Genomic DNA, 26261 nt, shown 5'->3' on the forward strand with positions numbered 1-26261 from the left:
CAGCTGCCCAGAGCGAGCTGTGGGAAAATATGTAAGCGTGTGTTTGTGTGAGGTACGTGTGAGTGTCCGTCTGTGGGTGTGCATGTGTGGCCTGCTCCTGCATAAACTATGATTTGAAGTCACGCTGCCATAACAGCTGTAATTAAATCTCATAATGACAGATGCCAACGTAACTGTATCCTAACTCCTGACAGCAACAAGGAAAATGACTGAACGTAAATGTTTTCTTGCTTTTGCAACAGTTAAATAGTCGCAATGATTTTTTTTTTATTACCAGACGGTTAAAAACTAATATATACTTGTACTTCTCTCTCTGGGTTCAATCTCCCCACTTCATCTTCCTACTGTGTGCTGTTCTCTCTAACTAGCTATCTCTGCAGCTAGAACCATTAACTTTATCTGCAGCAATATATTTTCTGTGCTGCTGTTACTTCCACTGAAAGCTGACTTCCCATACTGGCAGGCGATGGCAGGGGTGTTATCAGATCACGCTGCATTTGTTGCAGTGGTGAGAAACCATTGAGTGGCCCTTAGTGCACACAGACCCAGCGATTAACCTTGTTAGTTTTTTGCTAACATGGAAGTCCTAACGCAAATCCTGGAGCTCAGGTGAAAAGGTGAGCGTCTTATTTGCAAGTGGAGAGGTTCTGATCGGATCTGATTGCTCGCTAGAATAATCTATTACGTCCATTCTCCCTCAGGAATGTGGGGGATATGAGTCACGGTCGGAGCCGCAGTTTCTTTTCTAGGATGTTCAAATACAAACTGACTTCGGTGAATTTTCTGGCATTTTCAGAATCGTGAGTCTGTTTCTGTACATGTCAACCTGCACCGTGTTATATAACAGAGTGGAAGTACAGAAAATAACTGTGAAAAACAAGTTAGAAAAACAACCCAGACACTTACTGTGACCAAAAATGGGACTAAAAATTAAAGATCATGTTGTTTCTAAAGAGAAGCCAAAAGAGGAAGCAGATCATGGAACTTTATCATAATGAATACTAATGCACGTTAGTAGTCTACTAATGTATGCTCTACTAAGACTGACTCCCAAAAGCCTTTTTCTGCAGTTATCTGAGGGGTCCCTGTGTCCAGTGTCTGTGAAGTGCTTTGTCAGCATCTTCAGCTTCATCATTATGGAATTCATCCTACTCTCGTCTGACAAAATGCTCTGTCATTGTCCTGCAAAGGCGTCACTGCCTGAGGTTTTGGCATCTGATCGTGTTGTCATTTTGTCCTCTCTTGCTTGCACTGGTTTGTCTTTCAGCTGAGCCTGCCACGACAAGAAATGCTGATGCCATCTGACACGTTATTCCACTGTGTCAGATTGAGGGCTTAAAAAACAACAACACTGCACCGTGGGTTTGAACGTGGAGCGTGCAGATCTGGTTGACATACATGGCATCAGAAATGAGGAAGAAAACTCATGATAGTTCAAGCAACCATCTGCCGTGGGAAGGAAGTTTGTGTCACTCTTAAGCGCTAGTCGTTACTTTCTGTTTTTCTCCCTCTGCTTCATTAGTGCCCCAGCCCTGGCTCCGGGCCGGCCTGCAGGCCTGCTTTCAGGCCTTACCAGCATTTTCTGTGCATTCCAGCTCTGTGCCGAGAATATGGGCTCTAGAGCCTCCAGTCAGAGGGGCTCATTCATGCTGAGCACAATGATCCCGTTTGAGACACAAGTCCTCACCCACGCTGTTTGATTGGCATTACATTATTCGGCGTCTATTTACTTCATCCATAATGCATTGAGTCAAATCTGTTCAGCATTAATGAATCTTCCTTGTTTACGGTTTCCTCATCAATAGAAGGATATAAACAAAGAGGCATTTAAGACAGATAGAGATGAAGTGGTCACTGTTCAGGGTAAAAATCCAAACGATGATGAAAGCAGACACAAGCTCCCCATTTTGCGGTGGCAACTATCAACGGCTAAGAGGCAGATTTTATCAGATTTATTCTTTGTTGTTCGCACATTTCAAACAGTATGGTTGAATTTTAACGTCACAAAAAGGCTTTTTAGACGAGGACAATGTAACCAGTGTTCTTGGCAAATGTTTTTTGCCACGATTGTGATGAAGAGCAGGACAAAGCTGTTGAAATGAGCCTATGCTTTCATACCGTGTAGCATCTTCACTGTGAGGAAATTCTACACGATGGATGTGCAACTACAATCGTTTTAATTATTTTTTTTTGTTTGTTTATGAAAACCAAACCCACACAGTAAGGCCCTGTCCACACGTAAACGCAAATACGCCAAAACGGAGGTTTTTTTAATCGTTTTGGCCGAGCGTTCACACGTATCCTGTAAACGCATTGCCCTAAAACGCACTTTTCTGAAAACGGGTCCCAGGGTGGAGAAATTCGAAAACGCAGCTCCTGCGTTTTCTTGTGGACGGGGAAAACGGGAAAACGATGACGTCATCGCCACCCTCCCGAGCAGCCTTCCACCTCCCGCGAGACGTCTCGTAACAACATCAACAACAATGGCGGACTACATGCTAGTTTTCATGCTGGAGAAGATATTGAGCCTATTAGGGTTACCAGGGCAAAATATCATGCTCCTGTGCCACCACGCTGAGCAAAAAAGGCGATTTGTAAACAGCGCTCAAGCTTTATGCGCATGCTCCGCATCTTCCTCTCCATTTTTGGTGAATTTCTGAAACCGAAACAGCGCCACCTATAGGCCTGGAATATGAAGTAGCGTTTTCGGTCGTGCTGAAACGGACCTGTGTGGACGCGGATATTTCTTGAAACGATGATCGAAAACGGAGAGGGAAAAGATCGTTTTCGTACGTGTGGACGGGCCCTAAGACGTCTTTCTCTCTGCAAGAAGTTTTTGCAGCTTACATTCGAGCAGATAAATATGCTGCTTACTCAATCTCTTGCACATTTTGTGTTTTGGAAAGAGTTTAAAAAAAAGACACCAACCTCTAAAATTGGTTGAGCTTTCTTCTCGGCATGTGCAAAGAATCCGACGATTGGCTGCTGGTCAGTTTAGAAAAGGCTCAGCTAGGCCACAAGTTCTTTACTGTACCGTAGTAAAAAAATAAAAGTAGTAATAATACTTACTGTTCTTAACCTCTCAAATGTTGTTGCCAAAATATCTGTCCTCCCACGACCTTTCAGAAACGTCACGTGCACCTCATGTGCACAAGGCATCTGTTGTGGTCTGTCGCATCTGTGCATTAAAATATCACCCAAGCGCATTTGATTCTTTTGATCATTGTAAACTATGACTGGCGTTGAGATGAGTAAGAATAACTTACTCATCAGGATCAGTGTGTGGGAACTTCTCATGGGGTTATTTTTGGAGCTGCAGCTTCGTTTTAGGTTCAGGAAGTCATCCACTTTTGCTGAGCTGATGGAAATTTTGGTGGTTATTTTTGTAAACATTTTGCATAAAAATGTTTCGCATGGATTGAAAACACAGCTGGTTTGCGGGCAGGGGCTCGGGGGGCACGTGGTGCCGTAGGGTTCACTGTATGCGAGCGCAGCTGGTTTGCTCATCTTTCTCTTTATACCTGCTCGGATATAGGTCACTTTGACATATCTGAACTGCATCTGCAGGGCCCTTTCAGGTCCGGCTGATTCACTCTTATCATAAAAGAGCCCGCAGTGAATTTGCATTGTTGTTCGTTTGTGAACACATCGGTCTGCTGGGACTCAGTCAGACGTGGTAATTGTGCAGACAGGATATTGATTGACACATTTGGGAGCTCCTGCCCAGCAGCTGTGATCCGTTATAAGGTAGACGGGCAGGTCATAGGAGGAGGAGGAGGAGGAGATGGAAGGAGAAAGGAGGTGATAGAGAAACAGACAAGGGGCTGGAAGTGGAAAGAAAGGAGTCGCAGTGAAAAGGAGGGAGTAACAGAGATGCCTGTCGATGTTATCACATTCTCTCACCCCAGCAAATCAATTCCTTTCTCAGTGATCACACTGTCCACACTGCTGTTTGGTTCTCAATTATGCTTCAGTCGTCCTTCTTTCTGCTACTTATTCTTACTTTTTATTTCAAGGTATGCCTGCTTGGATCAGTCATAGAACTAAACATGTCTACCATCTCACATCTGGGCCAGTATCTGGGGCTCTGTTCTCTGAATTCTGGAGACATTGGTTTAACAACAAGGAGAGGGGCCCTGTTCAATTTCTGGATCGCAGCACAGCCAGTCACCCAGTGGTCCTGCTCTCATTAGACATGGGCCAGAGAGCATGTTCAGATCATGCTAAAAGTTTATCTTCACATGCTGAGGCTGCGTAGGGGAGCATGCTGGGAAACCTGTCTCATGACGTACGCATTTCACGAAGCACACGTTGCAGTGTGTGGAATGCGAGGGAAAGAGGTGGGTTGTTTTGTAGCCGCAACCAAAGACCGTCTCGGGGAAACTCGGCTGGATTTGCTAAGGCTGGTAAGATCTAATGAGATGCATTCTAAATCAAGAGAGGCAGCTAATTTTAGAAAGGGTTTTAATCAGGAAAACAACACTGTTCACCAACTGCAGAAAAAAAAAAGTTAAGTAGATTAACGTAGCTAAAGATTGAGATGCTTTAAGAGGAGTAAGTCAACCAAAACGAAGCTAAAAGAAGAGTGAATACTAGACTAAAATTTGAGAGATTACTGGCAATAAATCACCACAGAGATTAGCTTATTCAATCCACAAACTGTAATACATATCCGTGTTTGCACCATCAGCTGGAGGCAGGGGGTCTCATCTGGTTGGCCTGACCACATAAAGGCTTTACAGGGCCTTTTAATTTTCACTCTATTATGTTTGGGACTAAAAGCCATCACTCTTTGGTAATTGTCCATTATGGAAGGACAAGGAGAGGGACGGAGACGGACGCATCTGGTCCCTTTCGGGAGCCAATCTCTCCTGTGTCGAGCATGAAAACACACACACACACACACGCCCGACCGCACGCACGCACGCACACACACACCACACACACACGTAGTATCAGCAGCATGAACATCAGTATGATTAAAGGGGTGTGACTTGGCATGTTAATACGTTCCCCCCGTTCCATTATTTATGAGTTATATTTGAATGGTAGTTATCGCAATCTGGAGCAGTCATGCAAATGAAGGTGAGGTTACGTTATGGGTAAAAAAAAAATATATATATATATATACGATTATATATATATATTTAATACTACCTATTATCATTATTGGATGATATGGGCAGACTGTAATTTCAGAATGTGCAACATTCATTTCTGCTGCTGTGTAAGGGATGAGACTAGGTTATAAATGAGCTCTAGGGAGTTTGTGCACTAAGATTTAGGTAATAATACAGTTCAGATACATTGGCAAACTAGGTGACATGGTTCAGTATAGCAGGAAATGTGTTTAATAGGTTGTTGGTGAGTTGATTTGAAAGCACTGCAGATGGTTAAATATGAACTGTTACGGCTAGTTAGTTCTCATATTTCTCACTTCTCTATCCGACTCCTCCTTTCCTCACCAGTGATTTGCAGTGTTTCCACTCCCTCTTTTGGTTTCTCTTGTCTTCCCCTTTTCCCCTCCCACCCCCCGAGGGTGTCTTTGCCCTTGGCTATCCTGGCTAACCCTCAAAACATTATCATGGAAACGTAAGTGACCGTGAATCTTGAAGGACGACCTGTCCCTCCCGCGTTCCTTCTGTTCTCTCCCTCACCTGGTGACTCTGGTTTCCAGGAAACCGGTTTGTGCAGTGACGTTCAGGGACTCTCAAGATTTGATGGGTAAATACAGACATGAACTGATCGCTTACAGGGAAACTTGTCTCTGACGAGAAGAGCGACACCAATTTCCTCGTAGATGCTGATATTTCTAAGAGGTTTCTTGGATGGATAAGAATCGCTTCGCTTACGGGATGGGGAAAACCAGACTGGGTATGAGAGGAGGGATCACAGGTACCGTACAGATGTTTTCATTTGTTTAACAGCCAGACAGCATGACAACGCTAAAAAAAAAACACTTGGTTTCACTAAAAGGTCTAGAGGTGAACAACACTGGTGAACCACTGAGAAGAAAAACACACACACACACACACACACACACACACACACACACACACACTGGAGGAAGTGTTGCTTTTAACACAGAAACTCACACTTGCAGGTGCTGCTAGACTACGCGTGGGTACAGTCACATTATAAAAAAAAAACATTCTTAAAATTTAACTCGGTCTCTGGAGAGGAAAGCGAGACCTGTCCTGGCTAGCTAAAGGTTAGTTAAAGAGTCTATCTACAAGGCAGCTGTTCTCACCTAGAATTAGTCAACCAGTTCAGCTCTGTGACTTTTAATAGTGCTGTATTTTTGTTGTATTGTATGAGTTCCTGGTCACACAGTGCCAAGTGAACAGGACTGATTTGGTTCAGTTTATAATTACTAGATGAATATACCAGATATTCGTGTGACGAGACTATGATGTCACGTCTGATGACTGAAAGCCAGACTGGGCTCGTAACTCATTCTCTGTTTGACATCTCAGTCGCCTGTCATATCACAGGTGATATAAACAGCGACGGGGAGATCGTCTCGTTTGATGAAAGGTTTATTCACACCACTTTCTGATCATAAGATACTGTATGTGGTGTACATATCCGCGTGATAACTATTGCAGTTCACTTACTGTCCCGTATAAACAGACGACACCAAGCACCCATGCCGACACGCCACCATGCTTTCACTTAGGCCCCTATCGTTGCTGATTTAGATCAGTAAAACACAAAGAACCACTGTAATGCTTTTTTGGCTGTTTGGTTGTTAAGTCTGGTTGTTTCAGCTGATGCAAAACTTTCATTCAGAAAGCTGTATTGGTGAATGTTTAATTCATTATTCTAGCAAGAGTGCAGTCGGCATGAGGCGTATCAAGTCGTCAAATCTCTGTTGGAGTTTTTTTATTTTAATTTACCGTCACTGGCACATAAGAGAATCATAAGAGAAAGTCTACCCGGCTCTCTCAGTTCCTCAATGAGTCATCTCAACATTTTTTTTTTTTTCTTTTTTTGATATATATTTTTTTTAGCAATCTCTCTCACCAAGTGTCACAACCGCTGCTTTAACAGGCAGGCGTGAGGGTACGTGGTGTGGAGTTTCATTCGTAACTGCATGTGCGTCGCATCCCTGCACAGGTCTCGCTTGACCTTTAGCCAACGTCGGCTGCCCGTGTGGACGTGTGCGTGTGATGCCTGCAGTTTCTCCTTCTCTTGTGGTTATGATGCCTAGGGCTTGGGGCACTAAGATTTCAGCATTTCAGCAAAAAAAGGAAGTTGAAGTTAGGAGGTCAAGCCAGTAGCTGGACCAGTAGCAACAGCCACGTCTATGAAACCTATTCATTCCACCTTCATTTCCCTTATATTCTGGCATAGTGTGTGGCTTTCTCTGTATTGTGTGCGTGTGTTTTCAGTGCTGACGCCGTAACACATCCCCCACTTGAGGAAACAATGGGCGTCTGATGTCGCACGTCTGAGAGCCAGTTAGAGGAGGAGGGGGTTAGTGGTTGTCTCTATAGAGAAGTGTCCGATGTGCACACAGTACATCTGATAAGCTGCTTACGTAGTATGTTATATTCTCACTACATATAAAACACACTGGGGTTCAACTTGTGCACTGTAAAGTAAGTTGGTATATATGTGTGTGTGAACAGCAGGCAGGCCTGTCATGAGGAGTCCAGATGGTGGGTGGAGAAAGCCCTCCTTTAATCCCTGAGCCAGGATATTATAACCCCCACCTTCTCGCGCCCACACAATCACACCGTCATCTGTACCTCTCCTCGTCTGTTTGCACGGCATCCCACTGAGATTGTCCGGTTTCCTTTTACGTGTCATTATCCACACTCCATTATGTCGTCTCGGTTCAGCACTGATGTGTTATTAAATCCTGACTGACACAGCGCTAAATGGTGCAAAGACTAATTTGGGTGAATGACATGTGATGCATGAACAGTCACGCAAGTGTAAGTAGGCGCGCTTTTTTTTTAGATTTTAGATTTTAGGCAGATTCATATAATCTTTTCATCTGCCAAACTGTGAAATATAGCATGACTGAAAAAGTAATGTGTGAGGTGAGGTCAAAATCTACAGGACTGAAAAATGGAGCCAAAACCTGCAGTTCCTCAAATGGCCACTTGAGTCTGGTTCTAAAAGTAAGTCAATACCCGCAGACCTCCATGTTTAGCAGAAATAAACATGTTTATGGTCTAGGCACAAGTCCAAGCTCCTCCACTCATGCTCCACCATATTCAGGGTTCATCCATCTTTATACACCAATCAGGCATAACATTATGACCTAGCATTGCGTAGGTCTCCCTTGTGCCTCCAAAACAGTTCTGACTCACCAGAGAATGGACATGGGCCTTCTGAGGGTGTCCTGTGGTGTCTGGCAGCACAATGTTGGTAGTGGGAGGCCTTTGGGTCCTATGGGTTGAGGGGAGGGGCCTCTGTGGATCATCCCACAGATACTTGATTAGTTTGGGATCTAGTGAATCTGGAGGCCAGGTCAACACCTTGTGCTGTTCTTCATGATTTTTGAGTTGTTCCTAAACTGTGTCAGGCTGCATCCTTCTGGGGATGGCTGCTGCCATCAAGGAGTGTCATTGCTATGGGGTGGGGGTGCCTGGTCTGGTCTAGGTGGGTGCTAAATGTCTAAGTAACATCCACACGAATGAATGCCAGGTCCAGTGGTTTCCCAGCAGAACATTGTTTTGTCAATGTTCTTCACTTCTTTCAGTGGTTTTAATGTTGTGGCTGATTGTTGTATGTAGTCTTTCCAAAATGTCATAGCCATTAATCCAGTAGTTGTAGAAATTAAGTAGATAACAGACTTAGACGAACTTTATTTTATTTGGCTCAGCGCACAGCAGGAATACTGACAGAAACAATATATACAAAAACAGAATAAAGATACATGTAAAGACTTTTGTATAAAAAGATAAATGGAAGATATAATAGTTTGCACAGTCAGATTACAGGGTAATATTTCACGGCAATACAGCACAGAGGTAGTGCACTGCTTAGTGGAGCAGTCATGTGTAGGTGTGTGTGGATGTGGAGGGGGTAAATATTATAATGCGTCGGTCTTACAGCATGCGGAAAGAAACTGTTGTTGAACCTGGCTGTTCTGCTCCTTAGGCTGCGGAACCTCCTTCCAGAGACCAGCAGCGAGAACGGTCCATGGTGGGGGTGGGAGGGGTCTGAGGTGATGTTTTGAGCCCTTGTCAGACAGCGTTTCTTCGCAGTGTTGTGGATGGGAGGAAGAGAAGTCCCGATGATTTTCTCCGCTGTCCTCACCACCCTCTGTAGGGACTTCCAGTCGGAGGCGTTACAGGCCCCTGACCCGACAGAGATGCAGCTGGTCAGAATGCTCTCTGTAGTACCTCTGTAGAAGGTGGTGAGAATGGGAGCGGGTAGGTGTACGCTCCTCATCTGGCGCAGAAATTGCATATGCTGCTGGCCCCTCTTTACAAGGGTTCCAGTGTGTTTGGAGTCTGTTATCTGCACCCCCAGGAACCTGGTGCTGCTGACGATCTCCACTGCTGAGTTGTTGATGGTGAGAGAAGTGTGGCTGGGCTGGTTCTTCCTCAAGTCCACAATGATCTCTTTTGTTTTTGTCAACATTCAGGATCAAGTTGCTGGTCCCACACCAGTCCACCAGAGGTGTCACCTCCTCTCTGTAAAGCCTGGTCATTGTTGGTATTGATGAGGGCCACTACTTTCGTGTTATCTGGAAACGTCACGATGTGGTTAGCGGTGACCTAGCGCAGCAGTCATGTGTCATCAACATAAACAGCAGCGGACTCAGGACGCAGCCCTGGGGGGAACCGGTGCTCAGGGAAATGAGACTGGAGATTTTTTTCCACCCGCACACACTGAGGACTGTTGTTGAGGAAGTATAGCAGGAAGTTAACAGCAAATGTACCTGAACCTTTGTACCTTTTAAATAATCTTAATAACCACAAATGGAAATATGCAAAACATTTCTACCTGAGCAAAGACACAATGTCACATTGAGTGCTGCAGTTTGCTTCTCTGCAGTTTCTTTCTCCTGCACTACATGCTGATGCCGGTAGATGTGCTGTACGTTAACCCATTATCATCCAGCCTTAATGTGCACCTGCAGTTTCTAAAAGTGGTGTTAGCTTTCTCGAAATAACCCTCCAGAAAGAAAAGAGGGAAAGCGTTACGAAAGTTGTTGCTGTCATCATTACTTCATCGTCTATCAGCCACAGTGTCGGAGAGTGAAAAAACAAAGCCAGCTCAGTATTAATTCGTACTGCAGCACAGCTGTTGTGTTTATGGTTCCGTGTGTCGCTTGCACATGTTGCTGCATGTCAGCTACTGCACTGATCATTCAGCATTTTTGATGCTTTGGATTAGATCAGAGCGAGTGTTTGTGCACGCTCTAGTCCGTTTAATTGTATCTGAGTTATATATATATATGTGTGTGTGTGTGTGTGTGTGTGTGTGTGTGTGTTTGGGGGTTTAGTAATGCTCAGGAGCCCATCATTGTTTTTTACAACCGTTGATATTTTCTCTTTAATCTTTTATGTGCATATTAAACGGCTGTGTTGAAAGAGTGTTAGCTCTCCCCGCAGACGATGCCCTACATATTACAGACAGACTAATTAGGGGTTCTATCTCCAAGGGCTGGTTAATTCCTTTTCATTCTCAAAACAAACATAAGTCTGCTCCAGATCTTGATAAATGCAGCTACCAGAAGGCTGCTCCAAAGCTCTTGCTTTGGCTTTTGCTAGAAATCTGAATACCTCCAGCCTAATGAACGACCAGTTTATTGCCTCAGCTGCTGTGTAAGTCAGAGAACCTGTGGAGAAATAAAATGTTATGGCATGCTTAATGCCTGTCTCTTATTCCTCTATGCACACTTTCAACTACTCAGTTGGCGCCCCTCTTAAATAAAACATGGGGGGTGCCTACAACTTGCTCGAAGCTCCTGCCTCATAAGCGTGTAGCGTATTCAAATATTCCTCTGTTCCGTGTAGTTCGCTCATACTCCACGGCAAGCGTGTCAGTAATTTAACACGGAGAATCTTGTGTTTTTGTTCTTGCAGAGAAGAAAAGCAAAGCGGCTTGCTGCAAAACCAAGAGCGCCGTTGAGGACGCCTGCGTGGCGGTGAAACTCGAACACTCCAGAGGTAGGCAGCGCCGCTTCCACTCGCTCCACCACTCTCTTCCTCCTTCCTTTATACATGTCTGTATTGTCCATGTTATTTACCTGTGGTTTTCTGACTAAACTGCATTTGTGCTTGTGTCCACCTTATCTTCATCTCGTGAGGTGTGTCACGTACACGTTAGATGCAAGAGGTTGGTGCATATTTGCCTTCAAAATCAGCATCTTGCAGGAGTTTCACGCTTTCCGTGTCTTTCTAAGCTTGACTAAAACAAGATCTTCTCATTCTTCTGAGCAAATCGGCGTTAATGTGCACGGAGATGATGCAGGATGATGCTGTGAAGGGCACTGTAAACACTCCTTCCTGCAGTTCTCTGCCATGCTGGGGGGAGAGAAGGAAGCTGCACGCCTCTGCTCTATTTTTGTATCAAACCAGTGTGTGTGTGGCTCCTGGTCTCCTTCTTTTTGATGAATGGGTGTTTTCCTCCAGCCCCCCTTGTGTCTTCCTATTTTTCACTTTCTCTAATTTTCTCCCCTGTAAATCCCTCGATCCTTTCCCCCCTCCCTCCACCATCTGTCTTCTCATCTGTCTTCTCCGTACTCTGTCTTTTTCCTTCACTCCTTTTCTCCTTTGCTGCCTGTTTCACTCTGTGTTTTCCTCCAGCTTTCGCCTTTGTCTCGTCAACTGCATTTCCCCCCGTCTGTTTTCGCCGACCTGAACTCAGTCCCCTTCCTCGTCACATTGTCCCGCCAGTTTTGCGGTGGTTTCTGGTTAAACACAGCCCGGAGGTTCTAATCTCACTCTGGCCCTTGGATTAGAGGATGAGGCAGGGTTAATCTGAAGAAAGTCTGGGTAGTTGAACACAAACGGCTAATCCTCCATGCCTGGCGGTAATGGTTATCTGTCACTTAGTCTGTCATGCTGCCTCACCATGCACACGGTCAGCATGTGCCAGCACGATGGGCAGATAGACAGATAGACAGCCATACGCTGTAATCTTGAGCGATGAAGGGCGACAGAATGGTTAGAAACTGTGTGGTTTGATGTCTTACTATTTCATTTTTTTTTGCTCCCACTCTAACTACATCTGCAAAGCATTTAACTGTAAGGATCCTACAGACATTTTTGGAGATGACTGTAAGAAAACAACATCTTTCGACAAATCCGGAGCACAGAAACAAAGGACACACAATTTAAAACTGTCTCTCTGCAGCTTGGTTGAATATCTACTTCACTGTGTTAGTGTTTGTATGTGTGCATACCTGTACTAAATGACAAAGATGTTACGACAAGGAAAGTACTGATGTGACAACACAACAGACAGATTAAAGGAAAAGATACTTCCTTGTAGATTAGTACTTTTGAGGTCAGGTAAGGCTAGCAGCTTTTGAATGAGGAAGCTTAACTACGTATCAAACATTGTAAAACAATCAAATGAGGGCAAAAATTGACAAGTTTTCAGATCACTTTCTTTTTTATATATATATATATATAATACTTTGAGAAAAGTAGTATCTGAGTGTCGTGGCCTGATATTTGACCTGGTTCCAAAGTCAAATATCACTCTTCCAAGTCCCGTCTGTACTGAATCGAGGCTGATTTCGTGGCACTACGTTGGTGGCCGCTTATGCAGCTCTCCGGCGTCTACACAGAGTCAAGGATTATGGGTGTTCCACCAATTCAGAGGCCACAAAGGCGCTGGCATCGTGTCTTCCAACAAGCCAACAGTGCTATGGTACCACACGAGGATAAAACACAAATAAAGAAGCACAGGCAAGAGAGAGGGACAGAGAATGACTACTTGGAACTGCAAAGATTGTTTTTTTCCCAGTCATTTCTCTGGCACAGGTAAAACTATAAAGACAACAGGCACATTACCAACAGGAACCTCTATTGCTGGTTGTTCCACATATTTTTCAAACCACCACCAACTGGGGACAGTTAACGGGTTAAAGTGCACCAGGAAAGCTCTGCTTAGTACCAACACAGTATCCCGCTGGAGCTTTAAGATACCAGTGAAACCCTGCAAACAATAAGCCTGCAAACATCTGCACAAGAGAGCGGGCGGCAGGAACTTATTGTTACACATTCGAGGTGTGAGCATGAGTGTGCAGTTTTGGTCATCGCTGCAGCCCTTCGGTGTTTTTTTTTTAACCGTGGGTTTCGCGTAAACAATTGGTCGTTTCGTCTATCTGTTGCTAAACGAATCGGATCATGAGCTGAGCCTTGTTCGAACTGCTGGAATCCTAAAAGTGATGTAGGGGGGGAAAATTGGTGAATGGAATTTTGCTCTGGTCGGACTGGTTTACTGTCATTCCCTCCTGCGCTGACCTGAAATGCACATCTGCGAGCGCGCAGGTGTTTGACAGTGTGTGCACTTTTCACATGTGTCTAAGGAGGAGCATGTACTCGAGCATGACCACTCACATGCACACCTCACAGAGAACATAAAGGAAAAAAAAAAAAACTTTTTAACAACTTTTTTTTTGTCACATCATATACGTAGCCAAACTGGGGCTTCCTGTTTTGGTTTGGCTTTTCAGTGCGATGCTCAGTGTAGATGAGCTATTACCCTACTGTCACAGATGCGAGGGAGCAGCTCAGCAGCACATAATTGATACAGAACATGGAGAAGTTTCAGTTCCCGCTACAGACTTCTGCTAAAGGTACATCTCGTTTATGCTCATAAACTTGTCCTCTGGACCTTTGTTTCATTTTGATGTGGTTTTCTTCATATAGTTTCCTTTTCATGCAAACTTGTGTTTCTTTGTGGACTTCTCACCGAGCTTTAGCTCTAACTTTTTTGTTTCTATTGCTTTAAATATTTGCACCAGTGATGTGCTTGGGGGGAAAGTCAGTGAAATAACAATGTGGCTGCCGCGAGGTTTACGCTGACATGTTAACTAACAGCTAACAGAATGGGTGAGAAACGCTGCAGGCTGCTTTGCTGTGGAGTTGGTCAATCATTGATCTGACTAACTGCCTGATAACGGGGGCAGGGACAGGTCACCCCTGTGCTCTTCTAGCGCCTGTCCTCTGCAAGTCATCCTGTTTCACGCCAACACCCTGCTTCATTCGTTTGTTACTTTTACAATCAAAAAAAAGAAGAAATGATCAGAGGAAGCCTGAGGACGCTTTAATAATGACGGTCCTGCACGGGCTCTGCATGTAGAGGTGAATTTATTATTGCATCGGGTTTATTGCTCTTCATTTATACGATATTGCTCTTGCAGTGCAAGAGTGGTCTCTCACCGGTGCGTCTTGTACATTTGCCAGCTTTTAAAAGTCCGTATCAGCAGATCCCTTCAGCAAATTTGTGAACCGCTAGAAATGTGGCTCTGTGGTTTTTGTTGTTTTTTTTCTTTTCTCAAAAGCCACTTAAATAAGGGGTGTGTGAGTGAGCGAGAGTGGAGGGAGGAGGGAGGAGTCTTGTGCTGCATGGGAAGATTGCATGGAACCTAAACTTAGCACTCTTCTGAGACACGCGCGGTTGTACGCTGATACGCTGGTGACTTACTGAGGTTTTGTTTTTTTTCCTGTTCTTCTCAAACGCGGGGTGAGTTCAGTCACTGGGATTTTTAACTCAACAGAATATTTGATTTCTACGCTTCTTCTCTTCTCTCTTTCTCTTTTTCCTCATGTGGAGTTTGATTTTTAAAGAATCTTCTGATCGCGCTTGGACAATGGCTAGAAAAATCTCTTTTAAGTGTTGATTTATGACACAGTTTTGCAATGCTATTTAATGCAATAAATAGCCTGCATAGAGAACGAGGTGTGGACAGCTCATTGCACTTAATATTTTTACACTGTCAAACATGTAGTGGCAGTTCCAAGCTGCTTTTTGGCAAAGGGAAGACTGAGGTTATTCTGGAAATGGCAGTTTCTTGTATCCGCTTCCCTCTCTCATTATCCTGCTCTTTGCTCTTTACCAATGCCACTGCGTTTGGTAAGAAAAAGCAGAATTTGCAAAGACCCCTCTCAGACATTCCCTGTGTTCTGTCTGTCTCACCCTTGGAGGGCGTGAGGCGAGGAGACAAAGCTTCAAGCTGCGTCAGACACTCCTTTGCCTTGGTGCTGAGCTGGTTGGTGGCGGGGTGGGAACACACACTGCGCCTCTAAGACAGGTGTGCCTTTTGTGTGTTTTGTTTTTTTTTCCTCTAACGTCTCAGTATCTGCACGTATTTCGCCAGAGGGGCGGGCGGGACAGAAACGCTAAGAAGAAGGATACATAACAGACAGGTCAAGCAGGACTGCCTTCAGGTGACTTGCGGGAACGTGGAGAAGTGGTGAGCGTGTGGTAGAAATATTTCAAGTATTCACTTGATTGAGTGGGTGGTTAAACATGGGTGGTTTTGAGTCTGCGTGTTTCCTCGTAATACAAAACAATGTCCAGCTTTGCTCCATTAGCTGCATGTTCCTGTTGTGATTCATGGGATCAGCTCTCGAGATGCCGCTTTGGCTTAGCCCGAAACAGCTCAACAACTTCTTGATGCATTTCCATGAAATTATGAACAGACAGTGAAGGTTCCCAGAGGATGAATCCTATTGACCTTTCCAAATGTATTTCCGCCATTAGCTCGACGTTGACATTGTGGTTTTGAGTGAAACAGCTTGGCAGCTAATGTCGTGATGGATTTTCTCGGCCTAGATGTTCACCAAACTGTGCCAGTGCTTTCTTCTGGTCCAGTTTCAGAATGTCCAGTGTGTCTGTGAAGATTCTCAGTAAACCAGACTACAATATCTGGTAAATGGAGAACGGGCTTGCCTTTCTATAGCGCTTTTCTACCTTTTGGTACTTAAAGTGCTTTACAGTGACGTGCCACATCTACAGTTGCGCTCACATTCACACACCAGTGCAACTGGGGTTCACTGTCTTGCTCACTGACGCCTCTGAATATCTCAAACAAAGCTAAACGAATGCAACTGGTTGAGATTTCTCAAAGACATGATATCACTCATCCAAGTCCGCGTGAAAGAGAAGCCTCAGTCAGATCCAGCTGCCTTTGTCTCAGTTTAGCTTCGTTTTAGATCATTTCTTTCAGCGCCTTGGCCTATGATCATGATCAGATGCCTAAAAAAAAAAAGTAAAGACTTTCCCATCAGTCTCAGCTATAGTTTGAGACAATCATTCACACATTCACTCACACCTACAGCCAATTTAGACTCACCAGTTAACCTAACAAGCATGTCTTTGGGCGGTAGGAGGAAGCTGGAGTACCCAGAGAGAACCCACACAGAGTGCTGAGCTACAAGTGTGGCTGTAGCCTCTGTAGTCACGTTAAGACTCATGCAGGTTGACTAATTGACTGATTCGTCTTTTACGTCATGCACACACACAGGCACACTCAAAGGTGCCCAACCCTCGCAGTTTATCGAAGGTGCAGCTGTTGTGGTCAAACTGCACTTTGCACCTCGGGCTTCAACAGTATCCCCTCCGTTTCCTCCTAAGCTTTACAAAGAAATTATGATACGAGAAAAAAAAAGAGTTTCCCTTCCTGAAGACCACTTCAACATTTCCATGTACAGCACAGTAAGAAAAGAGAAGGTTAACTCCATTTTCAATTTCAATACAATAACAAAGTCTGTCCTAGCCTTAAATGGTAATGTTCCTGACTGTATATATATATATGTGCACGTAACGGATCTTGTCTTTCTCGTCTACTCTGTGGATTCTTTAAGAGACAATTAGAAGAAAAATGACAAAATTACCTAGTTCTGTTATAAGTGGTGTGTATATTATTTTATGTATATGTATGCACACAAATTAGACTCTTGTTGCCTTATCCAAATAATAAATGTTCTTGAAAGCACAGTTGGTGCAATTAGTGAAATTCCCATGAGGTGCAGATACTGAACTTCACATCCATTGCTCAGCATTTTATGGCGGTCTATCCTGTACTTGAGTGTTTGACCAACAGACTGCTGGCAGAACTTGCTGTACCCGGAGCCAGACAGTTTTAGCCACTAGCTTGGATACTTTACTATTTTCGGACATTGCGTTGTTTTAGTTTTGTTTCTATATATATATATATTTTTGTTCTGAAATGGTGCATTCTTTAGCCTCTCGTCTTTCCTTCTTTCTTTTCTTCCGTGATGTGTCAGAGCTGCACGGTTGCATTGGGGATGGGGTCTTTACAACACACACACATATAATTTACTGAGTTCAGTTAATGCACTGAAGAGATTTTATCTACTACCTTACTACTAACAGTTTTGACCTTACTCTTTCTTACTCACATAGAGTCAGACACGGTGAGAAAATGAGCTGTCCTTGCTAATAGATCATTGCAGGGGAGGATGCACGTGTAATCAAACATGCTCATTGCTTTGCAAACCAGCACTTTTGCACAAGTTTGCACCCACTACTTCTCATCTACACTACTACTGGTACACCTGACCTTTGCGGGGGTATTTTTCATCTGCCTCTCCACTCCAGATTTATTGAGAGCTCAGCGCAGTCTGTAGTGAAATATGTTTTGCATCTTCAGAAGGTAAAGGGGGTGGTTGCCATGGCTGCATGGCTCATCATCCTGCCTCAAGGACAGAGGCAAAGGTTGCATCTTATTTTGACTTTGTTGGCTCCTCGCTTCCGGGACTGCAACAGCGCTCCAGCAGCGTTTCGGTTTCTAAAAAATAAATAAAAAATGAAAGTATAGTAAAAGCATATAAAACATGTAACTGCTGACATCACATCTGAATACGGAGCTTTGGGTCCTTGTCCATCAGAAACCTCCTCCTCTGTTTACATCAGTAAGTCTCAGCTCCAGACAGCAGGGCTCCTATCCCTGTCACACAGATGGAGAACGAGTATCAAAGTGTTTCTGCGGAGTGGCGTCTGGCCGCCTCTGATTTACTCCACGCGGCGGTCTGTCACTTGTGCCAAGAATATTTTAATGAGAACGTGCCAGAATGAGTGTGTTACCAGGAGAAGCGCTTCTTGCAGAGCACTGGAGTTCTGAGAAAGGAAGTGGAGTTTATTCCTGTTTTTACTGGAACAGCGCTGACTGCGTTACGTTGTCGTAATGATTCCGATAAGAGCTCAAAGACAGACGATCTGATCTTTTTATGCACAATTGACAGAAGAATTGCTGCGTGCTGGCCCAAGAAAAAATAATCTCTACATCTTACATCCTTGCTTACATCTCTCACACTTAAAATACCTGTATTGCTCGCTCAGGTTCATGCGAAAACATACAGTGCAGAGGTGATTTACAGTTGCTATGTCAGACTGCTGTTTGACATAGCAACTAACAATCCTTGGAGACAGAGCCAGGCTGTGCAGAGGGGGCCCCCCTTGCAATCTTCCACATGTGGAGTCCAATTCTCAGGCTATATTTCAGGCCATATACGTATAATAAAATGCATAACTTGTTGCTGGATGCTTTTTTATGAGCCCTCTTTATGTGGTCATAAGGGGAAGCCAAGCACCTAATCAAGAGAAATTCCTGAGGCCGGCCTCGTAATTGATTGGTAATTTTCGGGGCCGTGTTTAGAAAGTCTGCTTTCCCAAACGCGGCGTGGGACCGTTTCCAGTCAGACAGTCGCTCGAGCTGTTGCCTTTAATTACGGTCAGGCTGTAAAAATAGAAACTGTGACTCTGTGATTCTGTGGTGGTTTGTTTCTTTTTTTTCTCTTTCTGTTTTACGATTGGGAAGATAAAGATCACTCTAGGAAAAATAAAATATGGGGCTCCACATGACGTTTTGGCATGCAGTCAGTAGTATATCATATGCATAGTAAATACATTTTTCACTCCAGTGGCAGGCATTGTTATGTTTTTGGGCTGCAAATAACAATTATTTTCATTATCAGCTGAAACTTTTATTCAATTAAATGCAAGAAAATATTCTTTAAGTGAAAAATTTCAAAAATCAGGATGCGTTTTTGCTTGAAAAATCACTTTAGTTACTCAACAGTATCACATAGTTTTACGTCAGTCTGCTTGTCAGTTCATCGTCTAATTTCAGCTCGCCAAATCGTCCGATGTGACGTTTGTCCGCACGACCATGCTCTCCTCCTTCTTCCCCCCCAAAGTGCGGATCTATTTTTAGAAAAGAAGAGGCCGAGTCTATCAAGAAATTAAGACCCCCTACTCAGTGATTTATGGCACGCGGGTGGAAAACCTCTCTTTCCATTTTATCACGGCCGTGTGTCAAACGGACGAAGGCGGCATTTCGCTTTCAGTACTAGCAGACACTTTATGACAGAAAACCAGAACAGACACAAAAATAGACTTTCTTTTCTTTCTTTTTTTTTTTCTTACAGAAGTGCATGTGTGTGTCCGTTAAGTTTCACTCTGCGTCTACTGGAATAGATTTCATTCGTTCCAGTTAGGGTTAGGGTCAGCATTGATTTTCTTGGTGCCTTTTGTTAAATCACACACACACACACACCTGTTTAAATCACTACCTTAAATGGAAACTAATGGACTAATTGCTTGTAAAATAATGGTATCGTATATATAACGTATACACTCTCTTGCCAGTGTTGCTCCTTATATAGGCATTTGCCTTACTAGGCTGCTCTTTGCGGGGCTGTGTGCGTGTGTGTGCCGTGAGGTCAAACAGGGGTAGGTTCAGGCTGTTGTAAACACTGCCAGTCTGCGTCGTCTGCCTTTAAAGATCAACCCGTCTACGCTCTCTAAACACTGACGATGCGCCATCTGTGGCCAGCTGGTTGGGTAGGAGTCTCTCCGGTGCCTCATCATCAGCTGGATCGTTAACCAGATAATCAACCCAAGTGGCTGACATTCTCTTATATTTGCTCTTCAGCTGTTCGTCATAATCGCGTTCACAGGGATGTGGTTGGAATTATCTCTGTGATGCGTCTGGAAATGCCGACACTTCTGGTGAAGTGTGATGGCTCGTCAGCTTCGCAGCGAAGCCTCTGATGACATTTTACTTTACATCTATTGATTGTTTTCATTCTGACTGCGACGCCAGCCCCAGATATTACGGGTCACTGACAGCATTACCGTGGAAAGCGAGTGTAAATAAAGCGTGCACGCATCTTCTTCGACGTGGCAGGTGTTATCTTTGGAAACAGTGGGCTCCAGCGGTTATCCTGTGACGACGGCGGTGTTTCTCTGATGTGCAATATATTGCCATCCCTGCATGATTCATCGACAAACATGTGAAAGTGCAAAATGTTTTGTAATAAGGGGCAGAAGTTCAGCAGAATCTCTGAAGCCTTGGAGAAAGGTTGAAGGGAAGATTTTAGCTGTGCCTCAGTCACATCTGAGCTGCTGCTGCAATATTTGTAGGTTATATTTATAATGTACAGTAACATGCACAAATAGGCATATGAGTAATATTCATAGTGATGCAAACTGCATGTCCACTCTCTCTTCTTTGTGAAAAAAAGGGCTTTTGAATCTGTAATTGATCTTCTCATAATGGATGTTCTCTCTTTGTCTCTGTGTCCTTCAGCTCTAGGCAGCAGCCCGGCTTGTGAACGCAGCATCTCGCCCAGTGTGCAGGCGTGTCTGAATCGGGCGGGCAGAGGGACGCCTGACAGGAGCAAGGGAGAGGTCAATGGAAGAGTCCCTGGCTGCAGGCGTACGCTGCAGTCCAAACCACAAGGTGTGTAATAACATGTCTTGACAAATTCAGTCACACGCTGCGGGACGGGCGGGGTTGGGACGGCGTATTGACACACGCAAACTTATTGTTCGATCTCAGAGTGACTTCTTGTTTGCTTTACATACTTTTACTGTGTTATTTTCCAGAAAAGCAATGCAGAGCCAGAGCCTGAGGAGCTCAACATGTGGCTGTGCACATGTCCGTTAAACAGTTAAAAAGAGTTATGTAAGTTGGCCAGGGATCAGTGAACCCTGAGAGTTGTTTCTCTGTTATCATTCGATAAATCATTCTCCACAGATAAGAACAGAGCCTCCATTATTTCTCCTGTTATAAATCAATCAGGAAATTCTACTGTAAATCTGTGATTTGTGGAAACAAAAAAATGTGCAGAGTGACTGTGATGAGGTGGACAGTGCGTTTGATACTCTTAGGATTACACCTCCATGTCCTGAGAGTGGTGTGAGCTGGGATGTGCTGCCCCCTTCAGCTCCAAGTTAAGACTGCAGTGACATTTCACCTGAATCGCCGAGGCCGTTTATCTGCGCTCAAGGTATTTGCTCATACTTCGTTTTGTCTTTTTTCCTCTGCAGTGCCGCCAAAGCCGCTGCACCTCCAGAGCCCATTGACGGAGCTCTCGTCCCCGCTTGGCACCACCCAGAAGAAACCACTTAAACTCACAATGGAGGAGGGAGGAGGAGGAGGAGGTGGCGGAGTGGGAAAAACAGGGGCCGTGAATCGGGAGAGACCCCGGGAGATAAGCTCCAAAGTCTCACACCTGATCAGCCGCTTTGAGGAGAGCAGGTAAGGGCTGTGCGAACTCTTTGCTGGTGTATGTTTGTCTCTTCCCTGATGTGTAAGGAATGTCATATGTGGAAGAAATTCTCTTCTATGATATCATTCAGAAGAGTTGGCTTCAGCATCACTGTCACCTTGGAAATGCTGCCGGATTCAAAGCAATATCTGTATAGTTTTTGGCGTCACTGATTTGGTTCTTCCTCCGTGTTACGTCATTGCTTTTGTAATGAAACATTTCAGCGCGGCTGTCGTAATCACAGTGACGGAAAACGGCGCCTTTCCTAACGTCTCGTTCCCCGGCTATTTCAGGGATGAAAAGCAGAAGTCTCTCGATTAAAAGTCTTCAGCCTTGACTCATTGATTGTACCTTAGAGGAGAGCTGTAGAGAGAGAGACAGAGAGAGAGAAAGAGAGAGAGAAAGCTAGTGGAGATTAGTCCGTGCCTGACGAGCCAAGCGTTAGTGACGGGATGAAAGGGGATTTGTACAGGCGAGGGGAAACACGGGTCCTCATTGAGTCGTGGGACAGCGCTCTGTGCTGCGAAATGAAACCCCGGAGAGTGAGGTAGGACCTTTTCGGCTAACTCTGCTCTCAACTCAAGAATCTGTAATTTGATAGTGGTTTCTTATCTTGTTTTACTGGTTAACTGGTTACACTGTGATTTAAGTACCCCTACTGCGTGGTGGTCAGAAAGCTGAGTTGTCTGCTTCTAATGTAGGATCAAGTGAGAAGTTTCCGCAAAGCTCACCGATCCTGATCTGTATCTGTGTCCCCCCTTTTTTTTTTTTTGTGCGTTGTGTTTTGTTACAGTTTATGAAAGTTTTCGCCGTGGCCTTGTCTCTGTGAGGCTGGAGGTCCTTTAAAAGTGGCGAGAGGCCGCGAACAATGGCGCCCTTGTCAGAGCTGCTCACACGGCTGTACCCAAAAGAAAAATATTAAATCTGCCGCGGCAGTAGCAGCCCACTTAAATTTCCCAGTTTGTAACTCCTGCAGGATCTGATCTCAACTCTGAAAAGTGCCAAATCTTAACCGGGATTCCAGGCTTTCTTTTGCACCTTTCATCGCAATTTAAAGTGTGAAATGAGGTTAATCAGAGTGACCTGGTGCATCTTTTTCATTCAAACTCTGCTGGGCTCCGGGGATTATCCCTCTAGTGGCTCTGGAAAGGAACGAAGAGAAAAGGCCCGCAGCTTCTGAGAAACAGAATTAGCCTGCTAATATACTAATCTGGTTCGCATGGCTCACGGCTGCCTTAAAGGCACCTAGACAACCACACGGCGAGTGAAGCTGTTCTTAATTCCCGTCTGGTTCGGCCCGGTTTCAAAAACTCAGTCATGGGCTCACGGGCTGTTTCTCTGCGGGCACCTACAAAGTGAAGTGTTTTACTAAAGACACCGTTTAATATTGTTTGTCTCCGGCTAATTGTTCCGTCTCCCACTGAGAGGCGAAAATGTATTGTTTCAAGCTAACATACCTCAGGTGGCGAGACCTGATTCATCTATGGAGTGTTTCGCCAGCCGGTTGTTGTTCCTCTATTTATACATACTTCCTGTTTCAACCGACCAACAACATTCAAAGCCATAGAGAAAGCTGCTCAGGCTTAACAGATGTCCTTTTTTTCTGTTGTTTGCATTAGTAAATGTTGAGATTACATATATAGGACCTGCAGGACGTGCTAGACTTTCAATGCAATTTTGCATGAACCGTGGGCGGTTTGAAAACAGAACAGAGATGAGCTGAAACTGAGAAGCAGTGGCTACTGTTGCTGCTCGGGGTCCGCAGGGTCACTTACAGGGAAACAGCTGCACTGACTGCTGGTACAGGATGTAGGGCAGCTGCACGCTGACAATGTGACGGAGTGCATGTGTGTTTTGTTTGCTGCGTTAATCGAGCTTCCATTCCTGCGCTGTATTTCAAATTGCGTTGTGCAAAACAGTTCTTCCATTCCATTCATGTCCGAGCGAAGAGTGAAAGCGACCTTGCAGCACAATATATAAAGCAGGTGGTCGATGTGTGCGTGTGTGTGTGGAAGTAGGACAGAGTCTACCTCTTGGGAGTAGTCTTGTACTCCTGCTATTCCTCCTGTCCTCCTCATTACTGTACCTTCCATTCCTTCTTTGCGCCTCTTACACTTCCTCTGCAGCTCTCGGCAGCCTCATAAGACAGCAGGAAGTTTGTGCATCTCCGCAGATTTATTTTTAACTCTCACACTCATGTGCAAAAACCGCTCTGCTTACAGTTGTGTTTCACACTAGACGGTAGTATCCCAGTCGGCGGAGCAACTTAAGAGCCTCCTGTAATCCTTTCCCCCCTTTTTTTTATTATGTTTTTTACCTCTAATGATTTATGGAAGGTTGTTAGTTAACTGTGTCTGCGCTCTTGTCAAGCTGACCCACTTCCTCCTTTGTCGTTTCTTCTGTTCCTCTAGCAACACAGAGAACAAGAGAGACAGCTCGCCGCTCAAACATACCAGCAAGGCTTCCAACGGCAGCCCAGCTCACCGCGCCTGCCAGAAGCAAACGGAGGCGAGCAGGACTCAGGAGAACCACCAATCCGCCGTGCCGGCCGCAACGCAGGATGCCCACAAACCGGCAGCTAACGGGTCGCTAGTGCAGATGGAGAAGGACAAGGAGAAAGAGGACAAAGAGGACAAAGAGGAGGAGAGCCATGAGAGTGTGAGGACAGAGACTGCCAAGCTTGTGAACGGCGATATGGGGAGCGAAGAGCAAGACGATGATCTTTCACCTCCGCATACAGACAGGACTGATACAGAAAGCCAAGCTGAGAATGAGGATGATGAGACTAAAACGGAAAGTGAGCACAAAAGCGAAGAAGGGAGCACAGATCATAAGGTACGTACATAATGTCTGATTCATTTTCCATTTTTACTATTCTGACCTTTGAACCCAAAGGTGCTGTGTAGTTTCATCCCTGTATGTCACATATTTACAGCCTGACATAGCTAGCTAGACGCTTCCACTCCACGTTCTCCCATTTATCGTATCAGCTTTCAGGGCAATTAAATCATCTGAACTACTTCATCTCTGGGTAACACTGTAAGGCTAGAGTTACAAGGGATGCAGAAGTATGTGCGTGTCTATATTCCATTCATTGGATTCGGCGAGAGCGCACCCCGGGGGGGAGATATCGCTCGCGAAGGCTCAACAGATGCAAAGCATTTGAGCAGTGGAGTTTGTGCCCCAGCAACCTCCCCCGTGGGAAACTATGGTGCCTGCTGTTGTCCACAGATTATAAATATCTCAGGTTCAGATCACTCTCTATCTTTGCCGCGATGGAAACCACCACACAGTCACAGCGGTATGGGAGAGGAAAAGACAAAAGCAGTGTTTAAAATACACACACACACAAAGCGCTCGATAATCCTACTTGTTTTAGTGGTATTCTTGATCTGAGAGCGAGTTATGTCGTATCAAAACGTGGTGGTGAACTTTACTGATCTAATCTGAAACCCTTTACTAATTGCACTCCACGTCTTATTGGAGTGTATTTAACTTTAATAACACCGTAACAAGAGATAACATATCTTCTACTCATCATTTTTCCTGTTTGTCATACCCACAATGCAACTCTGCTGCTGACACTTTGCTCAGAAATGTGGATCTGATATCATGCTTGACATTTTGACACAGGGCTATTAAACATGGCCGCATTCTATTTAGAGCCGCCTCTGTTGTTGATGATGCGTGGCTTTCATGGATCACTGGGGCTCTAAATTGGACATTTCCTGCCGTGACAAGTCGAAGTGTCTCCTGCAGACTGGTTTTCTTCTCCTATGGGTAAAGAATAAAAAAGTAAAAGCGTGTGTTCCACAGACAGTGACGTTGGTGGATGTGTAGCATCGGTAGATGACTGATGCAACAATCGGCTGCATGTTACAGCTCGAGGTGGAGCTCTGTATGCAACAAAGTACTTCACCTAGAGGCGTCAGCTCCTGTCCAGTGGGTTACAACATAAATGTGAGGGTTTGTGAGATGATTGTTGAAGTAAGACAGGCATTCATAGACTCCTTCTTTAACAATATACAAATATATTAGGTCTTAAATAAATGGAAGTGTCACAAGCCAGATTAAACCAGTCTCCAATGGTGATGTACCAGTTTTAATAAGCTTCTAATATGTTTCTTTATGTACAATCTGGATCTGGAAACACTGTTGGATGAAGGCAGTGAAGTAAAAAGTGCAATATCTTTCCCCAGCATGTAGTGTGAGTCAGTAGCAATCTAAATCCACAAGAAAATACAATTATTGCATTTCTTTTTTTCTTCTGATTAGATCATTTATTTGGGGACAGAAACAGAAGCAGACGGCTACTTTTTTTTACAAAGCTTCAGTGACTTCCCGTAACAAGTTATGTGAAACCACTGGAATGAAAGCCAAGTAACCCTCTGTTGACCAGTGCTCTTTATCCTGAAACAAAGTTTACTTTTAAGTTAGCCTTGGAAAAAAATAAAAAAAAACAAGTCCCCAGAAGCTCGCCGGACAATCAGCAACACTGCGGATGAAGATAATGCTTCACTGTGTTCTCGCGATGCATGGAATAATTGCGTTGCTAAGGTTACGGTGTGGTAAAACGTACTCCCCGTGCAACAGGGTGCGTGTGCATCCAGTCGTGAGTGTGCGTGTGAGTGTGGCGATTTAGCGGCGCCGCTTAATTGTCTGGTCATGATAATCGTCCTCTCACCTGAGGCTTTGTTTTAGAGACGTGCTCCTCTCTGTTAGATTTGGTGTCATTTCCCGTCTCCCATGTTTTCA

At 44.6% G+C, this 26261-nt stretch overlaps 1 protein-coding gene across 3 annotated transcripts in view; it reads left to right on the forward strand.

Annotated features, from left to right (window-relative positions):
- The window catches only part of fgd4a (FYVE, RhoGEF and PH domain containing 4a), a 53382-nt gene that overhangs the window by 20928 nt on the left and 6193 nt on the right, over positions 1-26261 (forward strand). The window contains exons 2-5 of one of the 3 annotated variants that reach the window (XM_084555531.1): positions 11055-11138; positions 20543-20695; positions 21286-21496; positions 23918-24341. In XM_084555531.1, the coding sequence (XP_084411657.1) occupies positions 11055-11138; positions 20543-20695; positions 21286-21496; positions 23918-24341 (872 nt within the window). Of the gene's footprint in view, positions 1-11054; positions 11139-13714; positions 13781-14468; positions 14671-20542; positions 20696-21285; positions 21497-23917; positions 24342-26261 lie in introns of those variants that run through there. The other 2 variants (XM_084555532.1, XM_084555533.1) reach the window with 2 other exon arrangements.

Source organism: Chelon labrosus (assembly GCF_963514085.1).
Source record: "Chelon labrosus genome assembly, chromosome: 11".
NCBI classification, from domain to species: Eukaryota; Metazoa; Chordata; class Actinopteri; order Mugiliformes; family Mugilidae; genus Chelon; species Chelon labrosus.